The following is a 19,779-nucleotide window of genomic DNA, read 5'->3' as shown; positions in this document are numbered from 1 at the left end:
AGGTCTTGAAACGTTCTCAGTTCCCTCGTGCTGGTCTCAGAGACCAGCTCTCCTGACACTGACATTAACCTGTTTTAGATAACTCTTGGAACAACCTCAGTTCGGAGAAATTATCGATTCCTGAATGTGTCCAGCACCCTCGGAGCACTGTGACTGTCTGCCCTCTGTGAGCATCTCACCTGTGCCACGGCCACCTGTGTGTGCTGCTGCTGCTGCTGCAGCTGCTGCTGGAGGAGCTGCAGGTAGTGCTGCGAGGCCAGCGGGGTGAGAGCCGCGGAGCATGGGCTGCTGGGAGCGAAGCCTTGGGACGTCACGGTAAAGACGGACCTGCAGTCCAAGTCCTGAGCGAGGACAGAAGAACGCAAAAGACGGGATCAAAAAATGATTTGAACTGAACTTGAAGCACCTCATGCCAACTCAAACCCAGCAGTTGTCCCTTCCACAACCAAAAACTCACTAACCTTTGTAGTCAATGCAGTTCAAGATGGCCGCCATAGCCAATCAGCCTTAAACATCAAAAATAGTTATAACTCGATTTATAGCTATGGAGCTAAAATTTGGTGTCGACTAATGCTGTCGATCCTGTTTGTCTGTTAGCGAAATATCCCATAAACCACAGAACAGATCTTAATGAAACACTCAGAAAGTAATCACTGGGTGTACGTTTATGTCTCATTAACGTTTGGAGTCAACCCAATTCATGGTGGCCACCACAGCTTATCGACCTTAGCGAAACACAAAAATGGCTACAAATTAGTTAAATCAACAAATTCGGAGCTAAAGTTTAATCTGGTAGTAGCTGAGAGCCATTCGCGACACATACTTCGAGCACTAATACATCAAGTCTTTATAGCTGGGGTGTCTTGAAGAAATATACTTTTAGTGAGTTGGTTTTAGGTGCAACCATACCATAGATTCTAATGCCCACATCTAACCACTAGAGGGGAGCGTAGCACAAAAAAATGTGAAGCAAGCTTCTTCTTTCTAAAACAGCTGAATATGGCATGTATACAAGCCTGCAAGTTTTTAGATAAGTCATCTAAAATAAGCAGTGAATCTAAATGACATCGTTTTTATGACAAGATTAGAGCTGTGTGAGTAGTTAAACCAATCTTCAGGCATTTTCTTTGTTTTTTTTTGTTGTTTTTTTTGTCACCTAACTCAGCACAACCACGTCTATGAAAATCTTTGGCCCAAACTTTGAGCCTGTCCTTATCTTCCTTCATTCTGTGCTTATCTTCACTGAGCAGATGTTTCTGAACCCATCTGTTTGATTACTGGCACATTTTTTTTTTTTGGAGAAATCAAAGGGAACAGATTGGGTTTCTTTTGCTTTTTTTTTTTTTTTTTGGGGGGGGGGGGTGATTTGGTGTCTCTTTGACACAGCAGGAAGGAATATTCAGGCTACCTACTATGATCCTCCTTGTCTTTTTTTTTGTTCTCAACACCCTGCTGATGAATCTGAACTGATTTCGATCAGGAAGACGACAAAACTCATCTCTGTAGCTTCTCGGCTCAGTGGGGCCATTTGGAAGGCTTTACACGCTTTGAAAACAGCGTGAAACGCCGCCAGAGCCGAACCGTGAATCGCGAGGAGCAGAGTCGGTGTCGCGAAGATACAAAGGCTGCAGCAACGAAAACCTGTAATCATCCCACTGTGGAGGCTGCTCAGAGCTGCTGCCGGAGCTGGCGAGGAAAGGGAACGTTAGGGACAACTGGGATGGAAATAAAACAGGGCCACGGCTAAACGGACAGCTGAGGATGCCGGTGACTCTCCGAGCTCTTTTGTACGAAGCCTTTTAAAAGATAGCTCAGCCTTCGCAACCATTTACATGAAAGTTTGATGTGTTTTCGCCAAAAACAGAGGGATAAAAAAAAAAAAAAGGAGCAGAAAGAGATATCCAATGAGTTGGACTGGGGTGCCAATAGATGAGACAGCGTTTTGCTTCAGCAACCAAATCTTGAGCAGAATAAATCAAATGTGAAAGACAGAGGAGCTGTAAAAATTATTATTGCCTATGTGTTGGTTTGTCGGTCTGTTAGCAAAATATCTCAAAAACCAGGGGATGGGTTTTAATGAAACTCCCCGGAGGTAAACACTGGAGGAACACCTACAGCTGATTAACTTTTGGAGTCAGCCCCGTTCAAGATGGCCGCTGCAGCTAACAGACCTGAGCAAACACGAAAACAGCTCGAACTTGAGACATTTTATGAATACTGAGCTAAAATTTTGCATGGCAGTAGCCGAGAGTCATCCCCGACACCTACACTCTGCTTCCAACACATCTGGCAGGACGTCGCGGTATCTTTTGAGATTATACACAACTTTATTTTCAAGGTTTGACCAAAACTGCTGTAACTACGATTCAAAAACTGCGAGGCCTTTCATTTCAATTTGAACCCATTTCCTGCGAAGACGACTCTTACAAAAAGGGAAAACAGCAGAAAAAGTAAAGAACCCATCCGACAGTATTACTGTATTAGGGTACTAAAGTGGTTTGTCATATTCAGCTCATTTCAAAGGCTACTGCTGCCAATTCGGCGACTTTTTTCTTTTTTTTTTAATGACTTAGCAAATGTTTTAATGTCCTCCTTAGGGAACTTTTCAGACAATTTTTTTTTGCACGCTTTTGCATTTCTGCCTAACGTAAGTGTCTCAGCGAAACGCGCGCTCCTCCGTCTGAGGATGGAGTAAGTGAGTAAGTGAGATCTTTAGCGACCCAATCATGGCACAGAGAGAAATGCGACTGGCTTCTAAATAAAGAAAAACAATAAATAATGTCAATAACGGCTAATCCGAATGCCCCGTTTTCGATGATTGTTTTAACTTGACTGTTTATATACCCATCCCGTATCAAAACATTAACGGACATTTAAAAAAGGGTCCACAGAAAAATAAAACTTAAAAAAAAAAAAACATCCATTTTTTTTCCTACCACAAACTGCGTGAATGGGAGCTGTAAACGTGAAAGAAAATGTCTGAGCGTCTACCTCTACGACTTGGCTGAGGACCTTTATTCTTGATGAATCCTAGAGTTGGGGTTGGCTTGGGTTACCCTGAACCATCCCTTTAGGTACGCTGCTACATGCTCAGACTGCTGCAGGACAAACTGACCACCTTCCCTCACTCTGCTGTCTACTCCTCCCTCTCTGATCTGTGTATTTGCAGTTACTGCTGCCACGTTGCCTGTTCTCTTTCCTGTCCTCTCGACCCCCCAGCAGGTGGAGGCAGATGGCCGCCCATCCTGAGCCTGGTTGTGCTGGAGGTTTCTTTCCGTTAAAAGGGAGCTGTTCCTTCCCACTGTCACCCCCCGTGTTTTTTCAGAATGGAGGATCGAAGCCAAAGTGAATATTTGACACAGTCTGCTGGCTTCTTTAGACAGTTGACATGTTTTTAATCAACTGAGAATGATTATAAGCATGACTGTAGTAAGAAAAGTCTTGAAATGAGAGAAACACAACTGTACGGCTACATTAACCGTGACAAAACTGTGCTTGTTTGGTGCTTTCGCAAGTGTGGCCGTCCGCGTCTCACCACGACGGTCTGTCCGGGTCTGACCACGTTCAGTTCGGCCAGGCTCTGCAGCACCTCGCCAACCGCCCTCTCGCACAGTGCAGCGCCGAGCAGAGGATCATCTCCTCCCCGCGTGCCTCCGTCGTCATCCTCGCCTTCTGCTCCAGTTACTTTACGACCTGGGACAAAAAAACAAAACAAAAAGACACACAAGATCACTCCCAGAGCTGACTTTTGTGCCCTTATCACCTTTTAGATGGTCTGACAGCTCCAATGTACCCGACACAGCAATGAATCGTTGCTCACACATGTGTTGAACCCCACATTAGTACTATTCTGAGAGCGAAGACGGTAAAAGGAAGGACTCACAGAGCAAATTATAGTCATTAGTGGAAAGGCTGGTAATCACCTTCTAGTGTTATCTATCACACACGATCTGTGCTGCAGCACGACACTTAGATCAGCATTATTATTATTTTAAGCGCTCCCCACATCTGTCGACACCGCAGCCGCTACCGGACGCGTTTGCTGTCGCCGTCTGATCGCGGGCCCGAACTAACGAGCTGCCGTGGTGCGATGTTTTCATATCAGCCCTAATAAGGCGTGTAATCAGACTAATGCAGAACACGGTCAAGCTTTGACCCCACGGCGGGGGGAAACGCAAACCTTAGGAGGCCAAAGGGATTAGAAAAGGGCCTTGTTCTCGACAGAAGCTGACGTTCTGGCCTTGTGGCGAAGCTGAACCGGAATAAAAAGGGGTTTGCTCGAAGACAAAGCCACAATAAATAAAAGGAGTTGGGAACAAGAGCATTTAAAAGCTAATTCACAAAACAAGATAATGGCGGTTGGGGGGGACGGGTTGCTGCCAGTTACCCTTTGTCCTTTGTCTGCTTTTTTTTTTAAGTGGATTATGACTTCACTTTATGCAACGAGCAGCTCAGGCATTCTGAACTGTTCAGGTGTGGACGGCCCTTAAGCGGCGTATTTTTGTGTTGTTTTTTTTGCGTGAAATAGAACCTGCGAAGTCCCCGAAAGGACATGTGCAGAGAAAGTTGTGTTTTGTTTTTGTTTTTTTTTACAATAAAGTGAAACAGAGCATGACAGAAGCTTGTTTGAGGTAGAGGGCCGCGGTAAAACTCCCCGGCCAAAAAAAACAACAAAAAAACCAACAGACTGTCTATTTTTGGAGTGGCACACCTGAGAGCAGCTCCCTGCCTCGTCTCTTTGATACACGCCCCAGAACAAGGCGCAGACACACCTGCCCCGACATGTTTTCTCCGACTGCTGCGGCACAAACAGCCTTCGCCGCTTTCATCTCTGCACCGAAGAGGCGAGCTCCGCATCGGTTTACGGGCCCGAACAGAAGACGTTTCCAACTAGGACACAAACAACTGGTTGAATCGGCAACAGAACCGCCAGCATGCTTTAGGATGCTGTTGAAGCGGATGGAAACCACACAAATATCTATCACTTTTGTGATGTCAGAGCTTTTAGGTTGCCATGGTGATTGTACTTGCAGTCAGACTGAAAATTGACTAAAATTTTGGCTCTGTGCTCTGTCAGAACTCCTGCTATTTGTGGAAAAAATTGTGAACAAATAGTTTTTGAGACTGGTTTATCATCAGGGCTTCCTGGTGGCTAAAATTTGGAAAATACAACAAGATGTTTTCTTTTCTTTTCAGTGTTTCTTCACAAGGTTCCTTGTTTTTTTTAATTTAGTCGGTAATCCTGTCATTTCAAGGCTAGATCTCAAGAGAGTGGGAATGACTCTCAGCTACTGTCACAACAAATTTTAGCGTGATACCTGTAAAATTGACTAAACTATAACAACTTCTAATTTTTCTGAAATTGATTAACTATGGCGGCCATCATGAATCGGGTTGACTTCAAAAGGTAATCAGTTGTAGATGTGACTCCCATGATTACAGTTTGAGAGTTTCATTAAAATCTGTCCACTGGTTCATGAGATATGTTGCTAACAGAACAGACAAGGTTAACTCGAACACTTGTTGCCATTGATTTGGTTGAAAAACCCCACACGATCTGTTGGGGCTCGGAGTATGTGTTGGAGATGACTCTCAGCTGTTACCACACCAAATTGTAGCTTGATATCTCTAAAACTGACTTTGTGAAAGCCATTTTTGTGTTGGCTAAGGTTGATTAGCTGTGGCGGCCACCTTGAATTGGACTGCCTCCAAAAGGTAATCAGTTGTAGACGTCCATCCAGTGATCCAGTCAAATATCCTTGTCAGCTCATCACCTTCCTCTCCCGTATCAGTCCTCAGAAGTCTCCCTCACTTTGTCCCACTTTTGCTTTGAACAGAATCGTGCAAAATCTAATCACCTTCCTCCCTGCCTCAGCTATCCGGTCTCCATCAGCACGCTAACAGCGACTGGGACTTTACCCAAGCCGGGCGTCAGTTCTGAATTTGCGCCGCGCTCGGTAAGTGTATGAGACTCACCGGGGCTGCCGGCCTCCTCCGCCGACTTGTCACTCTCGCCGTCCGCCTGTCCGTCGGCGTCCTGCTCGGCATGCTGCAAACTGAGCTTGTGGCACACCTCGAACGCCTGACCTACCGTCCGCACGATACGCATGGCCTGCGTCTGACGGGGAGAGGAGAGGAGGGGGACGGGTTAACAGAAACGGTTGGAGACGTTCAAATATCTGCACACACAAAGACGTTTTACTAATCCAAGTCCTAGCAATCCCTTATCCTTAATCACAAACTACGTGGCGAGATCTAATGCTCAGAGTATGTGTTGGGAATGACTCTCAGCTACTACCACGCCATGTTTTAGCTCAATATCTGCAAAACTGACTGTGTTACAGCCATTTTTGTGTTTTCTATGTCCTGCTGGCTGTGGCAGCCATCTTTAATTGGTTTGGCTTCAGAAGGTAATCAGCTATAGATGTCCATCTAATGATAAGTTCTTGAAAGGTTCATTAAAATCCATTCAGTGGTTCAGGAGATATTCTGCTAACAGACAGACAAAGCTGACTAAAAGATAACGAAAAAGTTTTAAACAAAGATATTTCACAATCTGTCTGTGCTCAGATTATATGTTAGGGGTGACTCTCAGCTACAACCACACCAAAATGGAGTTAAATATCTGCAAAATTGACTGAGTTACAGCTATTGTTGCATTTGGTAAGCTGATTAGCTGTGGCGGCCATCTTGAATTGCACTGACTCTGAAAGTTAATGAGTTTTTGATGTACAGCCAATGATTATTTTTTGAATGTTTCATTAAAATCCGTCCAGTGCTTTATGAGATATTTTGCTAACAGACAGACACAAACACAGAGATAAAACCATTATCACCCACTTTTTGCTGTTTTGCAGCGGGTGATAATTAATGTTGTTTTTGGTCAGGGATATAAGATCAGCTGACCGACATGGAGTGACAAAAACAATAAAGAGCCTTAAAATAACAACAGAACAGCGACGCTTGTCTGAAATGTGAACTTGTAATCCCTGTTCGTCAGTGCCTCTCCTCTGCATCCAGTGCAGGAGCTGATTCTGCAAACTGAGGGAATATTAACTACGCTGCTGGAAATGGAACTTGAGATCAAATGTAAACGCAAAAATGATTAAGTGAGCTGACGTGATCAAAAAAAAAAAAAAATCACTCTTAAGTAAATGAAAATCTCCGGACTTTAACATCTGAGCTTTTTTTTTTCGTTCTTTCTGCTGTATCTCAGAGGTTTGACAGTTTGCCTCTCCTGCTGCGATCCTCGGCCTCGGTTTGCGCCCCCCCCCCCCCGGCGTTCTCGTGTGGAACCCCAGGGGGCGCGCGTTTCCCGTCCATCGATCCAACGTGAGCCTAACTCTACCTTCTTCTTGGATTTGAAGACGTTACATCTGAAGGAGTTGCTGGAGCCGTCCCTTGCGATGTAGCTGAAGATCTTCAGGTCCTGGGAGTCGTGGGACACGTAGAAAATCCTGGAAATCGAGGCAGGCGGGAGAGTTAAACACTGAGGAAAACGAAAAGTTTGGAGATGACGTCTTCACGTGTTTGAATATGATCAAAGCAAAAAGAAATATTCACAGTGTAATTGGTATAGACTAAACTTCTTTCCTACCCTTAGTTCTGTTCTCCACAACCTGCACAACATATTAAAACGTTGCTGGATCACGGAAATTTTGGAAATTCTTAGTACTCGTCATCGCTCATGAACAGCAGCAGAGTTCGGCATTTTGCTTTCAAATAAGGTTTAAAAGAATGCTGCGTTAGTACTATAAACATGTGTCAAATAAAAGAGGCCCATTTACAGTACAACACTCATTAGATGCATATACAGATAGATTTGTACCATTTAGATTTGTCAAAGAAAGAAATAAATACACAAAGGTCACTGAATCAACTCAAAACTGACAAAAGTCATAAAAACGAAATACTAAAAATCAACTAATGAAAATCAGTCACTGTTTTGCTCCTGTAACTCTCTGTTAAACTTCTGCACCTGTCCACAGGTATTTTGTCCCACTCCTCACGAGCAAACTGCTCCATCTGTCTCAGGTTTGATGGGTCCCTTCTCCAGATGTTTCAGCTCCTTCCACAGATCTTCTGTAGGATTTAGATCAAGACTCAGAAGGCCACTTCAGAACAGTCCATTGCTCAGTTCTGAGCCATTCTTGGGTGTTTCTAGCTGTGTGTTTTGGGTCTTTATCCTGTTGGATGACCCATGAGCTGCGACTGAGACCAAGCGTTCTGACACTGAGGATCACATTTTGCAACAAAATGTCTTGATAGTCTTGAGGTTTCCTTGGACCCTGAACAGATTCAAGTCACCCTGTGTCAGAAGCAGAAAATCAGCCCCAGAACAGAACTTTATGTTTCCATGTTTCACTGTACATCCTGTGTCCCTTTCTCTGTGTGTCTCATTTTGGGGTCTGTAAACACAAAGAGCTGAAGGGACATCTGTCCAAAGGACATTCTCCTAGAGCTTTGAGGGTTATCAGCATGCATTTTAGTAGATTGCAGTCTAACTTTTTTTCTCGCTCGTCTTCCATTGAGTCCCCTTTGGCTCAAACACTAATCAATAGTACGATCTGACACTGATGAACCTTGACCTCGGAGTTCACCTGTAATCTCTTTAGTTGTTGTTCTGGACTCTTTAGTTACCGTTTGTATTATCCATCTCTGTAATCTGTCATAAATTTTCTGTTTGAAGCCACGTCCAGGGAGGCTGTCTCCAGTCCTGTGGACCTTAAACGTCTGAATAATCCGTGCAGCTGTAGTAGTACCAGGAACATCCAGCTGCTTGGAGATGGTCTTAAAGTCTTTACCTTTAACAGGCTTGTCAATACTTTTAATTCTAAGCTCCTGAGACAGTTCTCTCCTCAGCTTTCTGTGCTCCGTGTTCAATGTGGTACACACTATGATACCAAACAGCCCTGTGACTACCTCTCACCCTTTAAACAGGCAGACTGACTGATTACAGGACTGAAGACACCTGTGATGCTGATTACAGGACACACCTTAGTTTAATATGTCCCCAGGGCAAAATTAGTTTCAAACTTTCATAGTACCCTCCTTTTTTTTCCAAGGCCAGTTTAATTACTTTGTTTATTTTGTTTTTAAATAATTCTGTTGAACCACAATTCAAAAGCAATGACCGACGTTAATTAGTTGATGTTTAGCAATTTGTTTTTGTTTAATACTTTTGTCAATTTCAAGTTACCAAGTTAAGTTAAGCAACCTTTGTGGGTTTTTCTTTCTTGAACAAAAGGGTACACCCCTTTAAGGTGGAAAACTGCAGCTCCACGCCTGTAACACCTCCCCCACTGGGAATCTGGCAAAGAAGAGCAAGGAAAGATAATTGCTTGTAACCCACCAAGTCCCTTGACGAGGTGTGGTTGTGTCAAGTGATATTTATTCATAATTTAAATGTGCACACAGTCCTGGTTCACAAATAGTTAGACTGCCGCTGGAAAAACAGCACTATTATGACACTTTATATTTAAATTGCTCAGAGTGGCTGGCGTTTTTATATGTCAGCTTGCGGTCCGCCATCGTCATGCAAACAATGATGGACACAACACAGAAGCCCCAAATTAGCGCCTTTCTTTCGAATCACGCGGACAGCAACGAGCAGCTTTCTCAGACTGAAAACGAGGGACACAATTAGCCCACAAGCAACAGCTTCCAGGTCCAATCTGTGAGTAGAGCAAACTGCACACCTTACTTTCTTGTCAAATTAAGATGACATACATATGCTCCACTTGCTACATGCCAAGTTCTAGATTATTTATTAGGAATGTTTCTCCATTTGGCACAAGTGCTGTAGATCACTCATGCACACGAGTCCTATATGGTTGCGTACATGTTTATCCATCCCATCTAATTCTGAGGATATGCTTTCCACAAAATAGTGTACATGTTGCAGTTTGCTCACATAACACTGGACAGTTTGATCTTTTTTGGTGACCAATAAATGTAATGAGGACAGTTCTTTTTATTTCTGTATTAATAGGATAGTTTGAGTTTGCATACCTGTATATTGGATCGTGCATGATCAACATTTTGCTCTCATCCCATGTCCATTCTTTTCTCTGTGTAAGACACATATAATCACCATGAACCGCAGAAACACCTCTATTGTAACTAGTTTACCAGTAGCAGTTACTGCATGTTCTCAGTCAGTGAAAAAAGAATAAAACATTGTTTAATCAAGCCACTTCAGAGTGGATCTTACCTTCTGTTTTTTCCGTAGCGACACCTTGACTCCATCAACAGACACCACAATGCTGACCTTCTTCTTCTTGATGTTCTTGGCTTTGAATTCATACTGGGAAAGCAAATCCAAACAGGCACACCAGAGAATTACCATTACACATTAACCAGATCTGTGATATATATACATATATATAAGTCATGGCTAAAAACCTGTAATTGGTGCAGACAGCATAGATTTGAGGGGGTTAAAACAAGTGTAAATAAAGCTTTTATTTACACTTTTATGACATTTTAGCAGGACTTATTCATCATTTTTGTTTTTTTTTCTGTCACAGTATATATATTAGGAGTCTATCCATTCATGCATTTGCTTCTGCTTAACCAAGATCGGGTAGCGGCAATACCAAGTCCAGAAGGCAAACCCAAGCATCCCGTCTCCTAAAGTGACACCCTGCGGCTCCCCCCGGGAGATCCCAAGACGTTCCCAGGCCAAAGAGGATTTACTGATCCGTATCTCATGACCACAGGTGAGTAATGGAACACAGATGAGCCAATACACAGAAAGGGTTTGCCTTTTATTTCAGCTCCCACTTCCCCACCAACGCCCTCATCGCTGCAGACAAAGCCCCGACCTGTCAGTTCATCTCCCACTTCATCCTCCCATCACTCACGAACAAGACTCCAAGATACCTGTTACCTGAACTCCTCTGCTTCAGGCAAAGACTCCCTCCCAACCCTCCAGGTTGGGAGGGAGTCTTTGAAGAGAGAACACACAAATCTAACTCCTCACTGCAGGGAGAGCTGTACTGCTTTGCCAGGGTGACTGAATTAAGAACGTACTCTGTCAGTATTAAAACAAGATCTGCAGTGCACTTCAATCTATCAGACCTGTTAGGAACTGTTCGCTCATACCAAAAGCTGTAATGATGCCTGCTGGGGTGCTGATGGAAAGACAAAGAAGAGAAAATGAATGCCTCACTGGCTTATTTTTACCTCAACTATAAGGTAAACACACTCAATAAGTCACTAAATTAAACATTTTTTTTCACTAAAAGTCCCTAGATTAGTGTTTTTGTTTCTATTGTGTTTGTTCTGTTGAACCTAAAGCTGCGTATGGACTGAGTGACTCACCCCCCCTTCAGCTGACTTCGTATTCTGCTGACAAACTTAGCATGTCCTGGCTGTCAACTCAAATCAGTGTTCATTGTAAACATGAAAGCCCACTTTCAGGACTAAAACCCCAAAACAGGGTGAAACAGCCTGCCCGTGTGTGCACAAGCATATTTCTTTACTCGAGTGGCTCCTGTAGAGAATGCAGAAGTGCATCACATCTGGGAGGGCAGCACCATGCAAAAGTACAGAGTAAAAACATAGATCTTTACGCTGAACTAGATTAGTGATCCTGGCGCATTACCTCTGCTCTGCTTCTGGACTGATTAGATACACTTTAACTCAGTGAACGATGGTGAACCCAAGCAGGTGTGAGGTGATCCTGTGACGAGTGGTTGATGTGGTTATATACGTGCTATAAGTTGTCCTATACATGTGCTTTTTAATTATGTTAGGCAAATATGTTTATTATTACATCAAGTATTCCGTCTTACAGTGCGACACAGAAAACACGAACCTAACTGTTAGCAATGTCCCAGCACAAAGAAAACAGTTTGATGGCTGCATCCTTAGAATCTGGCATACAGATTTCACATTCTCGTCAACTGACCCCTATTTGCTCTTGTTTAACCCAATCTTTGGTTTAAAAAGGTGTTAAAATATCTACTCTTATAACTCTGCTTTTAGTTTCCAAAATCGTAGATGTTTGGCTGCTATATTCTCAAATTCAGCCGGTCTTCAGTGGTGTCCTTTTTCACACTGATGTGGTGAGCAGGTTGTAAAGTTACTGACAATGCATACTGTCCTCAGCCAAACTATTAAGGAAGATCAATAAAAAAATGTGATAATGGGAGTGATGAGCTGATGGAGTAGTATCTCACTGCGCTGTGACTGTTTAGGAGTAGTAAGAGACTAAATTACAGGAAAATATGCAAATTCACTTGGACTAACATTGCATCAAAAGTTTGCACAAACTCTCAGTTAAATCAGGGCCAAAATTCAGTGGGTATTTACTTATATAATCCCTATATAAACCCTAGAGTTACCACAACTAAACTGAGAAGGGTTTGAGGCTGGTTCCAGACCCATCTTCAACAACTCCGTGACTATTTAGTGAGAAAAATAGTTGCATGGATTTTTCAAACATGTTTAAAATTCCTGTGATGCAAGATCGAGGCCCTGGGACTCGTGCGAGGATCGTTTGCAAATCTCGTTTGCGTTTCAGAATGTAGAGTTTGATGCCAGCACAAAGTCAAGAAAAAGAAGAACAAAAGAAATGAAAAGAAAAAATCGGAGAGAAGGTGAGAGGAGAGGTGATCTGACAGGAGGAGACAAGAGGCGTTATCGATGGACCTCCTGGGATTGTAACCTTCTTACCCAGCAACACAATGCTGCTACACAACAATTAACTCAACAATATGTAGTCAAAACCTGCCAGGTATGACTCCGAGATGGTCTGTTTTGCTTGGATATGACTACACTTTGTGAGCGTGTCTGCTCCAGCTAATAGAAAATAAAAGCTGGGACATAGTAAAGGGATTTTCTCACCGTATAATGTCGTACTTTCATCACTTTCAGCTCGCGGGTCCGTTTGAAATGCCCCGGCTCTGCCTGCCCCAAATCCACGGTGATTAAAGTTTCAACTTCTAATTATACGGAACGAAGTCCTGAGAGAGCTGATTAAACAGAGAGACTAGGTTCAGAGAGGGACAAGTGGAAGCACACCCCAGAGACACTTGCCAGGCTGAAAATCATTTGTCTCAATAACAGGCAGCGTATGAACTTCCTGCAAAGCCCGCTGATTCTGAGGGAGGGGTGGGGTTCGGAGCTGCTAACAAGCTGAAGCAACTCAGAGAAAGGTGACCAAGCTGAATAATGATTTTTGGGAATCAGCCTGCCAAAATAAAGATGACAACATCAATCTAATACAACAGAAAGAGCAAAGGGGGGGAACCCACTGTAGCCACTCAGGCAGACCTGATAAAGTTAAATGGCACAACAAGTTTTACCTTATGATACAAAATGGGTAACATTTTATATCATATTTATGAGGCTCTTAGTTTCAAATGAGTGGTATTAGCTCTGTGACACTGTTGTCACTGTTGACACTGACAGGTCACTTCTTTTCTGTTTTCGTTATATGAGATGCACTTTGGGTGACAGCTAGATGTTTGGCTTTGCAATTAAATCCATTACGATGTTGCAAGCTGATGTTCAAATTATGAGTGGGAAAGAGTCAAAACATACGCAGCTTGTGCCTTTATATAATGCAAGTAGAAGGGGAAAAAAAGCATAAAAAATAAATAAATCATGGAATTGAAACATTTCTTTTTGTTTTTTTTGGTTCTTTTTAGGCAAGCAAAAAAAAAATCATGCAATTTCTAATATGTAATAACACTGGCAGAGCAAAGTAACATTTAAAGCAATAGTTCAGATCTTTTTAAGTGGGGTTCTGTGTCTTACTTATTGGTTTTGGTGGTCTTTCTGAAGCGTAATGCTTTTGTGACAAATTTTATTGGAACTATTCTTTACAGTTATCAGGATGTCTTACTAAAAAGATATTATCTTTACCCTTATGGTTTATAGAAAAAGAAAAAAAATCTTATTAAATTATCACTTAAGTCATTAGGACTCGATTGTAAAGATGTAGGCTAGGTCTAATACAGTATAACCAAAATGTTTCCTTTGAAGTCAATATTGAAACTCAAAAAGGAGCACTGTGCTGAAGAAATGCTACAAGAAATTGATCAATTTCTTTTCATAACCATTAAAAGCCAACAACTAATTTTGATTAACTGAACAGCCCTAACCTATGGCAACAAGCCATCAGTCTAAATATATAAAATATAAAATAGTTTAGTTGTTTAACCGGTTTATGATACTTAAACGGAGCTGTCACTTAACAACCTGGATGAGGTTTGGTCCAATATATTTATGTGTGCAGGTGTAGGACAAGACTTAAAGACGCAAAGTTTAGGAATAATATGCAAAGTGTTATTGCCATGTTAAGAACATAAGCTAAAACCTTGTCTTTAAAACCAGAATGCAGAGGGGGGGCTGTTGCAGCGAAACACGCTCAGAGGCAACAGACTGCGAGTATTTACTTCAAATATTGGTTGTCTGCATTTAAGCCGTCAGACTCATCAGTTTACCCAGACAGTGTAACACATTTCTGTCAGCGCTTCGCTCTTCGGTCTATTATGAAAGTGTCAGACAGAATAGCGATGATGGTTGCTATGTGCACAAAATGAGGATGGGGAAACAAGCTCTCAGCAGAACATCTGAGCAATGTGTTATGAATGATGAGTGGGCTGCTTTAAAAAAGAAAAAAACTGACAAACATTTCTTGTGATGGTTTGTAGAGCAGTTCAATCACTAAGTAATCATTTATGAATAAGCTAAATATATCAGCATTATTTAATGGGAAAATGCAATTATGAGTTAAAGGTACATTTGTACTGCTGATTAGTAGATAGCATTTAATAATAGACTATAATTTACTGAAATACACACACAACCCACCCCCACAGGCATATAGGAAAAACCAGTTGACAGCCATTCACACATTTCACAACACAGTTTATTCATGTAGCTCAAAAAGTTGAGATATCCCTAAGGTCTTAACTAAGAGATTAGAAATTGAATACGAACACAGACAAATCAAAAAACATCTCTTAGAGAAGACGAAAAAAATCCCAACTTAATTTAACTATGAGTCCTGCTGCTGAAAAACTCTCTGATGCAACTCAGACTGGGAGTATGCACATGGATGCCTTTTACTAACTACAAGTCAGAGAAACTTGGATTCCTTCTTTTTTTTTTAACCAGTCTGGTACATCAATGGAGAGAGGTGGGTGCATGTTCTGGTAGTTAAGGTGTAGCTCATCCGTGGTCATAATTAGCACTTTGCAGCCTTTTTCTTGATTTAATCTAGTAAAGACTACAAAGACTACAGTGCTCCAGTCTGGCAATTTCTTTTTTAATTGTGTTGCCAGACTGGAGCAGTGACCAAGTCCAGTTCTTGTTATGTCAGGCAGCTGGCGAAGGTAAAGCTGTTTCTCTCAAACCAGAACTTAGAAACAGTAATTCATGCCTTTATCACACCTCAGGTTGATTGCTGTAATGCTCTTTAATACCTTAGAGTCAAATGGTCTTGCCTGTTCCTACCTCTCTGAGCTGCTTCACCCGTCCTCGTCTGCTCGGTGCCTCAGGTCAGCTGATCGGCTGCTCCTGGGGGTGCCGAGGTCTAAAAGGAGGCTCAGAGGGGACACAGCTTTTTGTGTTCCTGCTCCAAGATTATGGAACGACCTCCCGTTTCATATCAGACGAGTCCCTTCACTGTCTGCTTTTTGTCCATTTTTATTCCTTGGCTTTTGGCACAGCCTGAGACTTGCTCTTGTTTATGTTACTTCTGTTTCATTAGGGGTTTTTTGTATGGTTTTGTGATTATATTGTTGTTCTAAATGCTTTTATTCTTGGTTTTATGCTTTCACTATTCTTTGATTTTACATGTACACCACTTTGTTGCAGCTGTGGCTACTTTTTAAAGTGCTAGTAGTAGTATTAGTATTAGTCATAGTAATCAATGTTGAAATTAAAATAGAAAAGCAAGAAGTCTGCACAGTAGAACCATGCTGCACTATAACATACTATGTAAAGGACAAATGCTATTAGAATCAGAGGTGTACCTATAAAGAATACTTGACTGCTGGGGGAGGACTTCCAATGATATGCATCTGTCAAGACTAAGCTCAAGATCTAGCTGAAATATATTTTCCTAAAGGTACTGCAGTTCAAGGATCTGGGCTCCATTCGGTTAGTTACACTGCAGATACAGTAAATAAACCTCCTGGCTCCAAATTCTACCTGCCAACAACCTCTTAATCAAAGGCCAATGAGTCTGGCAGTTACATCATTTTTGGCTTTGAGAGCTTGGTCCTAAAGAAATTCAAAGGAGAACTTTAGAAATGACAAATCTGTGTCTTTTGAAACTGGATAAAAAAAGCAAATTTAGGAATAGCAAGATAAATCATAGACTGAGAAACCAAAGGAAGCTCCCAAAAATTATCCAGCAGTCTTGAAAAGCAAAGGAATGCGGGTGCACTGTGGGTCACTGATCATGCCTGTTGTACCACTGAATCCATATAGGAGGAGGCCACAATAGCCCCTATAGATCGTAACCTAGCAACCGCTTCATTATAATCCCAAGGATTTGGGTAGATCCAAGGATTTCACAGCTTTTTTTTTTTTCTCCCCAACTCAGTATGTAAATAGTGGACTGCTGGTAACAGAACTGATCCAAGAAACATGAATACGAGCTTTAAAACGTGGAGATCAGAAATAATTGAAAACACTATTTAAATTAAAGTTAACAAATTTATTTTGTGTTCTTTCAATGCATGACTTGAAAAGCCATCCACTGAATGTAATTTTAGTAAAAAAAAAAAAAAAGAGCTGAGTTGTAATGACAGCTGCTCTATTGGTCTCGCTGGCATTTTCAGACAAGCTATCAGCCTCTTGGCCAGAAAGGGAAGGCAGGTTTACTCTCAGGACAGCAGATGTTCCCAAACCTCCAGAGTCAACGAGCCCTTCTCATCATTAGTCAACACGAGTGCAAACAAGGAACAAACGCCTTGGCAGTCGCCACTGCTGATGACCTTGGCTTCGATAAGAAGTGACAGGGTTTTTTTTCCACACTATGTTGTGCGACGCTAAAGTATTTAGGTAGACAAAAGGAAAACAAAGTGTGTAACGGTGTGTTCCTTTTGATCGATGTCTTAATGTGGGGTGGGCAGTGTTTCCTTAGGAAAACAGGTTGCAGACAGGAAATAAATCTGGTTATTGGTTGGCTTCTTCACCTGCAAGAATGGAACTAAGAATAGCTTTACAATAACTAGGGGTTTCAGAGTTCCCTGAAGAGCTTTGTTTCTGTTGAGCTTTCGTAGGTTTTACCTTTTGACGGCAAGTTTGTTTTAGATTTTCTTGCAGTGGACACATATGGAACCAAAGTTAGCGTAAACGCTGAATTATATATATGGTTTATATATGTAAGATAAACAGCTGTGACTTTTTGAGACAAGTAATTTTCGTTACTCATAGAGTAAGTTTATTTACAGTGGCTAACAGAGAGAATTGACCAGTTTGGTCTGTGTAAGTACATGTAAATACAAATATTAGACTGATCATTGTCATGCTCATCAGTCTTAAAATAAAAAAGCAAGGTTAGTATGACAACCTGTAAGTATGAGGTGGATTGTGAGTACATTTAAAGGGGAATAAATATCTTCTGAAGCCCACCGTATCAGAGGAAGCAGCTAAGTTCAGACGCAGGCCTGAACTTAGCTGGGTACAGACGCCCTTGGAGTGAGAATGGACCCATGCATGAACGAGTTGCTGACAGGCATAGTGAAAGGACGGCAAGTCCTACAGAGCTGATGGCAGCTCCTCAAGGTTAGTCACATGGGCCAAGGAGGAAGTAAAAGTAAAAAACAAACAAACAAAGAAAAAAAAAACCCTTGTGAATGCCAAACTTGCCTCAATGACAAACCGGAGAAAGGTCCTTAAGGAGCTGAAGTTGTTATTTACACTGTTTCACAACTTTGGAGGGGGAAAAAAGCATTTCAACAGATGTGGCACTGGGTTATGATCTGCGTTTATTTATTTTAAATAAAATGTTCAAGTTGAAGGGTTTTAAAAAACAAAATGAGGAATTTATTTGACAAATTGAGACATCTGGAAAGACAAACTGTGCATTGTGTCTGAAAGAAAAATGTCCTTAACCTTTTGTTCTTTGTTAAATAAAGATGAGGTTGATTGAAATTCTTCACGGTAGTGCAACATACAAAAAAAAACATCAATCTTCGACTGGAGGAGCACTGAGGACCCTCTGCAACTCTTGAGAGGAAATTAAGACTCATCTCAAACATTTCTAGTTATTTTGCAAACTCCCTCACAAATAACGTTCGCTAACTAGTTGCCAACAGCAGCAGCCAAGTGAGACACTGGCTTTACAATAAACACAGGTTTTCAGGTCTTAATGTTAAGACTGATATTAAAATTGAGGATTAAAACACCAATCAAGCTCAAAAACAAACCTAAATGACCAAAGAATAAAGCCAACCAGTGGAGCAATACACCATCCTGCAAAAACAGGCTAACAGGGACAAAAGTGATGTCATTATAATGAATGTGGCTCTGGTCAGTGTCTTCATGCAAAGCAGCACTCAGCCTAATAGGATTAGTTAAGACAAACGTCATCAGATCATAGGCAATGAAATCCTCTTTGGCTACGTTCGCACTGAAGGCAAATACAACCCAATTCTAATTTTTATTGACCATATGGAGCACATATCAGATTTATTTCATGGCAGTAGGAAGGTGACATATCCGGATACATATCCAATGTTTTTCAAAGCAGCCGCAGTGTGAATGTTCATGTCGCATTTCATTCAACTTTTACACACACGCTAACACTCACAGGGTCCATATTTACTTCTGGAAACTCAACGAGCGGAGTGTGACGTCGTATTTTCTGCGCATGCAAGTTATTTCAGGAACTGGAGACTGTTCACACTGGAGTCTGATGGAGGTCGTATTTAAAATGTAATGTGAATGAACATGCAAAGAAATCAGATAGGAGAAAAAAAAATCAGAATTGAGCATTAACACCTGCAGTGTGAATGTAGCCTTAGTAACCAGTATGTGTGGTAACCATTGTTGATTGCATCCGTTCAGTACAAACAAAGGTTTAAATATAAACAATATGATCCTAGAGTGGCTAAAATTCACTGCCTAAATAATCAAGAAAACAACAAAGCAAGGGCTATCAATTTAGGGCAAGTAATTAAATAAATATTAATGACCACCTAGAATCTACTAGGAGTGTCTTGTGTGCTTAATTAACCTGAACAAGTTGGCACACGGATCAGCAGCTCTGCATGCAATCACAAGAAGAAAATACAAATAGACAAGACCCTAAGGTAGCCAGAGGTGATGTGAAGAATGATCAGCAGGGAAAACGAGGAGAGGGAGAAAGACAAAAACAGTTAAGTAGGTGATGAAGCGATGTCTAGTCTAATGACAGGTTTGAGGTCAATGCTTCACCACTTGTTAGCCCTGTTTTAGGAGGTCAAACTCTGGGTGTGAATCCAGGGCGCCATCTGTGCCTTACATCAAAACATGTTGCAAAAAGCCCCTTACAAAAGGCTTTAAGAGTGTGTGAGTGTCCATAAAGCTCAATTGAGTGTACCTTAAATCTGTGCCTGAGAAAACTGAGAAACCCCCTCATTAACCTCAATACATCCATCCATTCTCTTCCGCTTATCCGGGGTCGGGTCGCGGGGGCAGCAGCCTAAGCAGGGAGACCCAGACTTCCCTCTCCTCAGCCACTTGGGCCAGCTCCTCCGGGGGAATCCCAAGGCGTTCCCAGGCCAGCCGAGAAACATAGTCCCTCCAGCGTGTCCTGGGTCTTCCTCT

The 19,779-nt window shown here is 41.9% G+C and overlaps 1 protein-coding gene across 3 annotated transcripts in view; it reads right to left on the bottom strand.

Annotated features, from left to right (window-relative positions):
* Positions 1-19,779, bottom strand: part of si:dkey-34e4.1 (carboxyl-terminal PDZ ligand of neuronal nitric oxide synthase protein) — a 55,551-nt gene that overhangs the window by 17,339 nt on the left and 18,433 nt on the right. For 2 of the 3 annotated variants that reach the window (XR_001808399.3, XM_017407969.2), the window contains exons 3-8: positions 10,214-10,306; positions 10,012-10,070; positions 7,349-7,457; positions 5,977-6,118; positions 3,536-3,693; positions 180-341 (exon numbers count right to left, since the gene is read on the bottom strand). Coding sequence is in view for 2 of the 3 variants with exons in the window: in XM_017407969.2 (XP_017263458.1) it covers positions 180-341; positions 3,536-3,693; positions 5,977-6,118; positions 7,349-7,457; positions 10,012-10,070; positions 10,214-10,306 (723 nt within the window). In the remaining variant the exon portion in view is untranslated. Of the gene's footprint in view, positions 1-179; positions 342-3,535; positions 3,694-5,976; positions 6,119-7,348; positions 7,458-10,011; positions 10,071-10,213; positions 10,307-12,852; positions 12,981-19,779 lie in introns of all 3 variants that reach the window. The other variant, XM_017407970.2, reaches the window with a different exon arrangement.

Source organism: Kryptolebias marmoratus, linkage group LG14, assembly GCF_001649575.2.
Source record: "Kryptolebias marmoratus isolate JLee-2015 linkage group LG14, ASM164957v2, whole genome shotgun sequence".
NCBI lineage: Eukaryota > Metazoa > Chordata > Actinopteri > Cyprinodontiformes > Rivulidae > Kryptolebias > Kryptolebias marmoratus.
This window is presented reverse-complemented; position numbering and strand designations above follow the sequence as displayed.